The sequence below is a fragment of the Canis lupus genome, chromosome 27 (assembly GCF_048164855.1).
Source record: "Canis lupus baileyi chromosome 27, mCanLup2.hap1, whole genome shotgun sequence".
In the NCBI taxonomy this organism is placed as follows: domain Eukaryota; kingdom Metazoa; phylum Chordata; class Mammalia; order Carnivora; family Canidae; genus Canis; species Canis lupus.
In genome coordinates this window covers 26,145,712-26,157,941 of record NC_132864.1, presented here as the reverse complement: position 1 = coordinate 26,157,941, position 12,230 = coordinate 26,145,712, and the positions used below count along the sequence as shown (strand labels likewise).

Genomic DNA, 12,230 nt, shown 5'->3' with positions numbered 1-12,230 from the left:
GAGCGGCCACCCGGCGCCCTGCCTGCCACGTGGACTGACCTCCTTGGCATGGAGCTGCTCGTCTCCAATAGTGGAGCTCAGCAGCGGCCGGAGGGAACCGAGCAGCTGCCACCATGACCAGTCCTTGACCGCCAGGAACACAGCCACATTCTTCTGGATGCACTGTGAGGCCAGTCGGTGAATCTGCAGGGAGAAGAGGTCAGAAACTTGAGGGGAGCCCTTCCCAACCCAGGGAAGGTGAAGGAAAGAGAGCAAGGGGATGGCAAAAGGGATGGAAAAAGTGGGCTCATGGCTAATGGAAGAGATTGGGTAACTTAAAAATTTTAAGAGGTTCTTTTCAATGGTGCCATAATAGCGCTGCATAGTGACAGCTGGTAGCTGTGCCTGTGAGCCGAGCACAACATATAGACTTGAATCACCATGTTGTACGCCTGAAACTAACGTAACACCGGGTGTCGACTCTATTCAGCAAAAGTAAATATGAAAGACTCCTAACTCTGGGAAACGAACAAGGGGTAGTGGAAGGAGAGTTGGGTGGGTGGATGGGGTGACTGGGTGACGGACACAGAGGGGGGCACTTGACAGGATGAGCACTGGGTGTTATACTATATGTTGGCAAATCAAACTCCGATAAAAAATACACAAAAAATAAATTAAAAATAAATTAAAAAAAGAAAAAGTAAATAAAAATGTTGTTAAATTTTAAAAAATTGTTTTGAAAGCCTCTTCTCATCAAGTTGGGCTCTGGGCATTGGATGTTATGCCACAATATAATTTTGCATGACCTAAGAAGAAGAGGAAGAGGAGTCCAAAATATTATACAGCAACACCTTGTATGGGGCTTAGATTCAGAAGCCACCATGAAAGGCAAATCATTGAATATCCCTGCAATTGCCCACAAGACACAATGGCCATAATTATGTCTCATGGTGATATTTAGGGGCTAGGTATCACTTTAAGTGAATTTAAACACAAATCCCAGGCTTCTCAAACCCGAGTGTGCCTCACAAGTGCCAGAAGAGTTTGTTAAAACACAGATGCTGGGCTCTGCCCCCAGAGGGTCTGATTCAGTAAGTCTGAGTGGGGCCCGAGAATGTGCATGGCTAACAGATGCCAGGTTGGCATGGATACTGTTGGCCTGGGGACCACCCTTGGAGGTCCACCGGCCACATTCATTCATGTCTCAGGTGGGAACCATGTTGCCTACCAAGCCAGAAGATCCGTCCCCATCATCACCATCATGAGAGCCAATGCTTGCACAGCGGTACGGCTCTCCCTACAGGCCAGGCAGCATGCTGAGCACCTCACAGACTTAGCTCAGTTCACACCACAGCCCCAGGAATGGAGGCGTTACTGTCATGTCCATTTTACAGATGGGGAAGCTGAGGCACAGAGCGGCACGCTCAGGTGCTCAGCACCATACAGCTGCCCAGCTATGGGGTTGGGATTTGCACCCCTGCAGCCTGGGTGCAGGAAGAATCTCGGGTCTTAATTAACCTCTATTCTAAATAATTCCAAGGGCATAAGCTACTGGAGAGCAGTGGGTCAGTGGGTTCGCCCACAATATTTCAATTATTAATGTTCTTGCATTTGCCAAGTAAGTATACTTGAATTTACAGATTCACATAAACTGGAAGTGCATGTAATGAGACTGCGTGCTAGTAGTACTTAGTAATGAGGATACTAAGGTAACAGCAACTAGCATTTATCGAGTAGCTGCTCTACGGCACGTACCATGCTAAGTGCACACGACCCCATTTCACCTTGACCCAGCTACTAAGTGGTGGAAGTGAGATTCAAGCATAGTTCTTATTTGTCAAAGCTGTGCTGCCTTTTTTTTTTCCATTGCTCAAGCAACAGGGAAGTGCAGTCTCCAAAGGTCTCAGAGGATAGTAGCCCAGGGTGGCTCAGGATTGCGGACTCTGAACTCTGAACTTGGGTCCCCTAAGCCTCGGTGGCCCGGTCCTGTCATGCCCTGCCCACTGACCCATGAAAGCCAACTTCTCCAGAGATGGAACAAGTGGAGGCCATAACAAACCAAGCAGGGCTTGGACCGCCCCATGATATCCAGATCAAGTCTGACATCATTGATAATTTGACGTCAATGTCCTAGAGACAATCACAACATCTTACAAAGTGTCACTTTAAAGTCCTGCCATTCAGGGTAAGCCTGTGGACCAGCAGCGCTGGCACCATCATGGGAGACCTGCAGAGCCCTGTGCTCACCCCAGACCCACTGGATCTGCAAGTGCATGTTAGTAATATCCTTTAGGGTTTCATGCACCAGCGCAAGTGTGAGAAGCGTGAGATCGCAGCCCCCAGATCAGCTCGGATGCTGCTTTGCCCGGATCTCACACCTCTGCAGGGATGACGAGGCACGCTAGCCACCATACCTTCAGCTTTTTGAATTCCTGCCGAGACAGAAAGCCCTTACAAGCCGCCTGGAATAAAAGGATCCTGTGAGACGCCAGCTTCTCCCGCTGCCTCTCAAGCCTAGAGACCACGCCTGCCTTGAGGAAAACCTGGAAGGAGAGAAGGTGGCAGGTGACTCCTCTTTCCCTTCTTCTAGCTTCTGGATGCTCAGAGCACGGCCCCATGAGCAGCATTGTCACCACTGAGGAGCCTGTTAGAAATGCAGAATCTGGGACCCCACCCCAGACCTGATGAACCAGAGCGACATTTTAACATGATCCTCAAGGGACCCAGGCACATGTTTGCTTGAACACCACAGCTAGGAGACTTGGCCTAAAAGTCTCTGTGCACCAGGACTGCCTGGAGAGTGTGGGAAACACACAATCCCAGGCTTCACCCCAGGAAAGCTGATGAAATCCCTGGGTTTAGTGTCAGGCCTGGAAATGTGCATTCTTTCTGGGAAGAGCTGCCAACTGTCTGAAAGAAACAGTGCCCTCGAAATACTTGGTCCTACTTTAAAAGGAGGGGCAGAGGATGTTGGGGAGCTGAGGGCAGCCCTCCTGGGCTAAGAGAGGAGGGGGCCAGGCTGGTGCCATCTACATGAGGTGCTCAGGTAGCTAACAGAAAAACAGCTTGCAGTCCATAGTTTCCAGGCCTCTGCTCATCAATAATGGATGGAGGTCCCTCTGCAGCAGAGTGATCAATGCCTCCTCGGCACCCTGCAGGGCCGCCTTCCATAGACTGCAGGACATGCAGAGGGATTTTCTGAGAACCTGATGCTTTGGGGCCGGACCTGATCTGGCCAGTGTGCTAAGGTAGCCATAATCTGTGTCACCCCACTAGAGGCAAAGGAAAGATGCCCTAATGGCCGGGGACTTGAGTCAGTGACAGGCGAAGGGGTCACTTTTCAGATGCCCAGCTGCTGCTCATTTCTGTAACCAGCCTGATGTATTTCTTTGCCAGATGTGGCTTATCACCCCCAAAGATGTTCAATTTCTCCAGGGGCACTGGATTAATCAGTGATAATATGTTAATCAGCGATATTATCAAGCAATGGGGCGCTTTATCAACCAATGTTATGGATCAGAACCAACCACTTGATACATGCAAGGAAAGTACTTCACACGCACAATCCTATATGGCGGTTATTGTGATCCCCCCACTTTATGGAAGGAGACATTAAAGCTAAAAATGGCATTCCCCCCACAACCCTCCACTAGCAAGTGGCAACAGCAGGCCTATTTCCCTCTGCCTAACTCCAGACTACAGTTACCACTGAATGCAATTAACATTTGCATGGCATCTAGGTTTTTCAAAGCTCTTTCTCCTATGTCCCATTTTAATAATAATAAAAAAAAAACAACCTTATGAGGAATCTATTGGCCTGGGGAGATTATGTAATTGACTCCAGTTCACATAGCTGGTGAGCTGCAAAGCCAAGTTCACCTCCAGTACCCCATCCTCATTGTCAACATGAAGCTTCATTTCCTCCTTCGCTATGATATAAACGTCTGAAGCTTGGGGTTGAATTGCAATTTGATTCCAGGTGGAACAAAGGGTATCCATCGATTGGCCATTCCCCTAAACCTATTTGCTGTAATGGAGACCACTCTACCTATCCCACAGCGAACCCTCCCCCCACGGGAAAATGAGAATTTGCACGTCCAATCCGCGCGAACTCTGTTTTGCAACCTTCCCTGGCCTTACAGAACACTTCATATCCACCAGAGCCACCAAGACAATTAGCCTCATTGAAATAAAGACACGATTGACTCATTACCTATCAGATTGCCTCAATAATGACTGTATTAATTTCACAAGCTAGCGAGTCCCAAAAGCCGCTATAAAAAAAAAAATCAATGATCAAAATGATGACAGCTCTAGTTCGTATATTACAAAAGGCGGCGGGTGCTGCCAAAACCACTATTGATTAAGTATGAAGCTTTCATTAAAAAGATAATTGGAAACGACCATACGCAGAACGGGAATAAGTCACCGGCTGTGCAGAATCTTATCTTGATTTTTTTTTCCTTCTAAAGAGCATCTTGCCAGCCAGAAGGCCAACTGCATGTGGGATACCACCTTTTTCATAAATGTCATGGCCCTCAGCACAGGCCTTGATAAGGCACCAGGGGCTGAGAATCACAAAGAAACGTCTAAATTATTTGCTTTTGTGGGTCCAATGGCTTATCGGACCCAAGCAGAGTGTAACATCCCAACAGCCCCACATTTAAGGAATCTACTGGGGCTACTGCTAATGCAAACTGTTTTCCTCTAAAAATGCTGAAGGCCAAGGTCTAAAAAAATCTGATATGACAAGAGCTCCCATATCTGGGACTGCTAAGGAATTAGGTCCTGTCTTAGTCATTTTCCAGATTAGAGGAGATTCATTCTTTAAACATTACAATGTTAGCCTCTTTGATAAACGTCTCGCCCCCCTGACAAATGCATTCAACAAGTAAATGACAACTGGCTGATTCCCATAGCCAACTTGTGGGATAAGAAACAGTGGCTCCATTTTACAGATGTTGGAAGAGAGCCCCAGAGAGGCTAAATCACTCATGATTCACACAGTTGGGGAGTGGCTGAGCTGGGGTAGGGACCAGGTCTGACTGGTTCCTCTGCTTCATGACCTTCCCACCTAGGAAGTGTCCAATCCTGCCACACCTAAGACTTACACCTGCGCTGAAGGGTCACAGGCTAGTCTGGTTTCCAAAGGATGCATTACTGTAATTTGCTCTCGACTGTTTCTTAATGGTTTTCTCAAGAACAATGATTTTCTTTATTGGGATGTTTTGGCTTCTTCTAGATTTCTTGCCCTCACCATGTGAAAATGTGTGTAAAGACTTCTCCTGTTTTCTTCCATGCTCTACAATAGCCGCGGGGATGATAGAGACTGATTTTTATATTCATGAAAAAACGGAGTAATTATCCAGACCAGTGGTTCTCAAACTTGAACATGTGCTGGAATCCCCTAGAGGGCTTGTCACAACCCACCCTTCTGAATCCAAACCCACAGAGTTTCAGATTCACTATGTCTCAGGTGGGGGCCTCTGAGAGTTGATGTTTCTAGCAAGCTCTCAGGGGATGCTGCAGCCACCACTGGCCCAGTGACCCTATTTTGAGAATTGCTGGTCCGCAAGGATGACGTTTTTAGAGCAAAGGAACAAGTGCTCTGATTTCAGGCCATAAAGACCCAGATATATTTCCACTAATAAATAGCAGACCCTACAGTATATTGAGAAGACCCTGGGATTCAGGGTGATATGGGTTTCCATGGGAGCTTTAACTGTCCTCCCTAGCTACCATAAGGCCTTTAAAAGGTATAGCTCCCTCACCAATAAAGAAGGGATTTCCCAGGCACCTGGGCAGCTCAGTGATTGAGTATCTGTCTTTGGTTCAGGTCATGATCCCAAGGTCTTGGGATCGAGTCCCAACTCCGGCTCCCCATGGGGAGCCTGCTTCTCCCTCTACCTATGTCCCTGCCTCTGTGTGTGTGTGTGTCTCTTATGGATAAATAAATAAAAATAAAAATTAAAATTAAAAGGAAGGAGTTTACTAATTATCTCACAGGAAATTTCAAGGGAAAAGAGGAATAATATGTGAAATGTCCAGCTTGGCACATGGCCATGGGGGTGGGTGGGGATGTGGGGGGGGGGCGGACACCAAGGACTGACAGGTTCGTTCCTTGGAAAGGCTTGCAAAAGTCCAATCGCTGCTAACTCCTAGCGGGATAAATCAGGTTGAAACCACAGTAGACTACAGCTTTCACCACACATTTTTGTAGGAGGCCTGTGGGGAGAGGCTTGGGTGTCTTTGGGGCAATGACTATATGAAAGACTATGAGCTCTCCAAGAAAGCAGGTGGGACAGGGTACTCAGGGTTCCATGAATGACCAATAGCCAGTGATGCCACCATGGTGGGCTTCTGGAGACCAGGGCCCTTCCCCCAGTACCTTGCATGGCACATGGAAGTGGAAGGTGGTCAACAAAGGTTTGCGGGTTGATGTTACTCAATCAGGAGATGAGTGGAGAAGTGGATGGAGCAATTTTTCCTTTGGTTTATTCTCTCCAGTTTCTATTTCTGAACTTTGTCCCCCACCCCCACCTCTCACCTACCACATGATGCTTGAGTTTGTAATCTCCATACCCCACTTCCCAAACTAGAACCCATGGAACACTGGTTCTGGGAGATGGTAAGGGTTCTTCCACAAAGACAAAAGGATGGGAGTCCCATAGTCAAAGAGTTTGGGAATTTGGGAAGCTCTGAATATATTTTCCTTCTTGAAAACTGAGTGGATATACGGGTATATCAGACTCCGTGAAATTCTTCCCTAAATGTTGAAACATTATGGAAAGGCTTTTGGGTTAACATTAGTTTGGGAAAAGCTATTCCTTTCAACATTAAAATCATGTGCCTTCTCATGGAGCCCTACTTTTCACTTTGCTGCTAATCAGCAAGGACTATAGTTGGGTTACTCTTGGTTTCAAAGTAAAAGTTACAAGCTCTGAGTGAAGATGAGCGTTTCTTCTTGCATTTTATGGCAGCTCTTCCTGAGACTTAGAAAGTCACAGTGATGTGCAGGGTGTTAACTCTTCCAGACCACTGAGGTCCCTGGGGGTGTAACTAACCTCTAATAAATGATATTTCCCAATGTTCTTTCTTCCTATATTATACCATGTTATCTTCCTGGCCTTGTAAGATAGGCATGGCAGAAAATCGCCAGCCCTGTCTTCAGTTTCCTGAAAAGGATCCCCACAGAGTTAGCAGACAATGAAGTAGAACAAGAATTGGGGCTCATCTAGATCTGTAATGGGATGAATGGAGTGACCTCAGAAAGCAGCTCTACTCACTTGGCTGTGCCCAACGACGACTGCCTTCTTCTCCAGGTCCAGGGTCTGCAGGAGCTCCTCCACAGCCTGGGGAGAAGAAGAAAGTTAAAGAGAGATAAAATGAGACAGACCCCACCATGGGACATCAGGCCAGCTGGCTGGCTGGCTAATACCTCAGGAAAGACAGGATGAGAGGCCCACCTCGCCCAGGCAAGTGTAAAAGATGAGCATGTACTGACACCTATTGTGTGCCATCCACTATGTTGGGACCCTCACAGACACCATCTCCTTGCATCTCCATGGCAAGGTTGGGTACTCACACATCATGCCCATTTATATATAGAGAAAAAAAAAACAGAGATGTAGAAGTAAGTGAAGGATGTGTCTGTTATGGAAAACAGTATGGCAGTTCCTTTAAAAATTAAACATAGAAAGATGCCTGAGTGGCTCAGTTGGTTAAGCATCTGCCTTCGGCTCAGGCCATGATCCCAGGGTTCTGGGATTGAGCCCCGCCTCAGGCTCCCTACTACTCAGAGGGGAGTCTGCTTCTCCCTCTCCCCCTGCCCCTACCTTTGCTCACACTCTCTCACACTTACACACTCTCTGTCTCTCAAACAAGTAAAACATTTTTAAAAAAATAGTGATAAATTTTATGTTATGTATATTTCACCACAATTTTTTAAGAAACAACAACAAGAAATGAAGGCATTTCTCCAAAGCTATAAATCACACAGAGCCAGACGACAGAGCCAAATTAGAATTGAAATCTGTCCGGCCACATTGCAACACCTATGATTTAACCATTTCCAGTGCCCAGGATGGCTCCAGAGGACCCTAGACCACTAGGAACTTCACCTGCTGTGTTGATGAAGTGTGCTGTGACAGCATGGCCGGCATTCTGTCCTTTCCCCATTGTACTTGCCAGAAACAATCTGGCCTTCACAAATATTTCCTGAATAAATGGCATGGCTGTTAACCATGTGTGCCCGACCCAGAGGATGGAGGGGGAGCCTCTGTTTGCTTCTTCTCTTATTTCCTCCACTCCACCTGGTACTGTTCTAGGCACACAGTAGAAGCACAATAAGTACAACGACTGTGCAAACAAATAAACAAGTGATCTAACAGAGGCGGAAATGGTGTAGGGTGGTGGAAGGAGAAGGACAGACCCATGCAGGAGACATAAATTCACTCAAAGACATTTTCTGAATGCAGCCTTGGCCAAATCACAGCCATGTCGTGGGATTTTCCTTTGTCATCAAGGTATGCAGGCTCTGAAATAGCCCTGCTGGAGATATGTACCCTCAGGAAAATACAGGTCACACCTGGTTCCTTTGTGCCTGCAATTCCGCCCCCACTCTACCTCCACACCACCCCTCATGGACCTTCCATTCACTGAAAATCACAGTCTATTTTCAGAATAAATTGTCAGAAAAGTAATTGCCACACTCAAGAAACAAAAGGTATTATGGGCCTGGTGTAATTTACTAGATGAGTTTCAGTTCCATGGGTCATCAGCATTATAGAAAATTTCCTAAGATGCTTTAAAAAAAAAAAGCTTATTAAAATCTGGTCCAAGACTATCGTCTAGGAGCAATTTTCCTCCTCTGACCTCCTCGAAGAACATTCCATAATGCCCCTCCACAAAATTCAGTGGTTTTACTCATTACATTTTAGCCAAAAATGTTCCCAAGGAGCTGTAGGCTGCAGAATGCATAAAAGCCAATATCTTCAAAACACAACATCTTTTTCTCTGCACAAGAGCAAAACAAAATGAAATTTGACCAAAAATGGATGAAAAATAAATAAAACCTACAGCCAGTGGAATTTTTCTAAGTCAATCATGGTGTTAACACTCAGAGTAGCGGTGGGGGGAATCAAGATCTGGAGGAGGTAGATCCACCTGGGCTGAGATCCTACCTGGTTTTATCACTCATGAACTGTGTGGCCTTGGACAAGCGCTTTACCCTGAGCTCTGGGCTCCTCTTCAGAAATATTATTTTAGAAGAAATAATAGCATCTATTCCAGAAGATTCTGTGGTTGTTCTTGCAGAAGGCTCCATGCCGAACCTGGCATGTAGCAAGTGCTCAATTGACATGAGAAGTTAGTTGTGCTAAAGTCCTTGAGTGAGTCTTACCAGTTCTGTCTTGGTCAAAACTTGGTAGAGGTGCTACAGAACATAAACTGAGCCTCCTTTTTGTGGGTACACCCTCAAATACCCGATATTCAGATTCGTCCCCATCTCCTTTCTTAGAGCCCTGTAGATGTCCATGTGGCCAAGAAGATCAGGCCTAATGAAGACACATTCTGTCCTGTTCATCTCATTTTATAGGTAAGAAAGCTTATCCAAAAGATGGAGCAAATGAGTGGCTGCAGGCATTGAATCATGCTCCTTGTCCTCATTTTCCTCACCTGCAAAATGGTACTAATGTGTCCCACATAGACCATATGGGTGTTGGGATGATGAACTGAGAATCTACGTAAAGGTAAGCGATGTTGCACTTGATTGCTCTTATTGTTATCATAATGAATATTACTCTTAGATTGAACCATATGAAATTGGTACTTGCTTAGGTCAATTACCAGTGATCTGATTTGTTTCTATACAAGGTCAATCACTGTCCAACAGATTGTTGGTGGAAAATAGGGCAAGAATTCAGATTGCTGTAATAAATGTCTTCCTTGTGCCACATCTTTATGGAATCAGCTATTCCACCCTAATTGTCCAGATACTTGAGGTTTACCCTCCTCACATAGAATGCTGAGTACAATGTTGGCCATTTTACTTCAAGGAAACAGTTTGCTCTTGTGCTTTGAACTTGAGCATGACTCTCAGTGCTCTATACATTACTCATTTTATTTTCAAACCTCTTCAACAGATACTACTTGGTGCCAGTTTTATTTATTTCTTTTTAAAGATTTTTATCTATTTTCTGAGAAAGAGAGCACAAGCAGAAAGAGGAGCAGAGGGAGAGGAAGAAGCAGACCCCCCGCTATGCAGGGAGCCCAATGCAGGCTCTATCCCAGGACCCTGGGATCATGACCTGAGCCAAAGGCAGATGCTTAACTGACTAAGTCACCCAGGCACGCTGTTTGATGCCTGTTTTACAGACAAAGAAAGTGAATTCTAGCATAATGAAATGGCCTGTTAAAAATCATGTGCTAGGAAATCGTGGGTGGAGATACAACCCTATGGAATCAGATTCTTGAATTTTTTCTCTGCCCTCTGATGCTGGGGTCCTGTCCAGCTCCACTACTCACTGGCTGTGTGACCCCGAGCAAGCCATACCTCCTCTCTGTCCTCTGATCCTCCATGTCCTACTCTACTATGTGGGGTAATCATGTCTGTCCTCCAAGGATAGAGTGGAGCTTTAATGAGGTCACAAAGGTAGCACACAGGAGTGAGACTTACAGAAAGGTGATGGAAGGAGCTTGATAAATCCTCTGCCCCTCCAAAAACAGTGGTAAAAACGGATACAATTTTTGAAAGCAACAAGTTCAATACTCTGGAAATTGAACAAGGGGATACATAAATGGAAAAGCATTTGTTCAAAAGAAGCTATTGAATCTCAGGTAAGAACAGTGAGAGATTGCAGCAATCTTGACCAGGGCTGTTCCAGTCCTGACCAAGCCCTGCACTGCAGTAATCCTATAGGGGAGAAGGAAGTCATAAAAACCAGCAGCTTTGCTGCCAGAAGGGGCTCACACATGAAGTAAAGTATAGGAATATCCCATCCCCAGGATCATTGTCAGAAATCGTAGTGATCTTGGCAGCAAAGCAATGGAGAACGTCATTAGCACACCTAGCCTAAGATTGTTATCTGGAGGGATGCCTGGGTGACTCAGAGGTTGAGCATCTGCCTTTGGCTCAGGTCATGATCCCAGGGTCCTGGGATCGAGTATCGCATCAGACTCCCCTCAGGGAGCCTGTTTCTCCCTCTGCCTATGTCTCTGCCTCTCTGTGTGTGTTTCTCATGAATAAAAAAAATAAAATATTTTTTAAAAGATTGTTATCTTATTGGGGCAAGCAATGAACATTGACAAGCCGGAAATGTGATGAAGGGATATAAGGAATGGACACGCATGTAGGGGCCTTGTCAAGCCCCCATATATTCCTGACAACCTGGAGGGCTGCACACATGACTCAGAGTTACATGCAGGCAGAGGCTGACAGAGCCTTTAGCTAACTACACGTCCCTATTTAAACATAAGGCCACGTACAAAGGCAGAAAATCTGGGAAAGGGCCAAAGAGTAAAAGCTGTGGCACAACTGTAAGTGTCTGAACATTGACTACATTTCCCACACATAACTCCATTTGAATCAGGTAACGGCTTGCAGATTCCCGGTGTTTGATTACAGCCTGTACTGACCGCTAAGCTATGCTGACAAAGGGGCAGCCCCTGAGAATCCAGGATTTGTAATAAAAACAGGAATGAAAAACCCAACTGGAGACATCAATAACCTTATAGTGTGGGGGAGACAGACTCTAGTCCACATACATCACTAAATAATTGGGAAAAGATCAGAATCTGGAGATGCTATTATGTAATATCTAAAATGTCCAGTTTTCAGCCACAAAAAAAAAAAAAACACAAAAGAACCCAATATGAGACATACAAAGAAACTGGAAAGTGGTGACCTACACTCTCAAGGAAACAAATAGAAATTCAGTCAGTAGAAATCCTTCGTGGGCTTAAATGTGGGACCTAATACAGACTGCCAAGCAGCTATCATAATGCCCAGAGTCCTCACTCTCTGGCCTGGTGCATGCTACATTTCAGTAAATACTAACAACTGGTGGAGGTTCAGAGGTTATCAGGCCCTGTTAGGCACTTTCAAGTGATGACACATTCTTCATCCCCACCCTTCCAGGCTCAAATTATGAGTCCTTGAATGCACCTGGAAAAAGCCCAGCTCATGCCTCTACTTATAGAGCCCCTTTGAGTCCTAGAATTTTGCAGAGAGTTTTCCCTCTGATGTTCAACAA

At 45.7% G+C, this 12,230-nt stretch overlaps 1 protein-coding gene across 1 annotated transcript in view; it reads right to left on the bottom strand.

Annotated features, from left to right (window-relative positions):
* The window catches only part of MYO18B (myosin XVIIIB), a gene marked incomplete at its 5' end in the record, with an annotated part of 242,336 nt that overhangs the window by 144,770 nt on the left and 85,336 nt on the right, over positions 1-12,230 (bottom strand). The window contains 3 exons of the mRNA XM_072801883.1: positions 40-183; positions 2,394-2,522; positions 7,266-7,331. Of these exons, the coding sequence (XP_072657984.1) occupies positions 40-183; positions 2,394-2,522; positions 7,266-7,331 (339 nt within the window). The remainder of the gene's footprint in view (positions 1-39; positions 184-2,393; positions 2,523-7,265; positions 7,332-12,230) is intronic.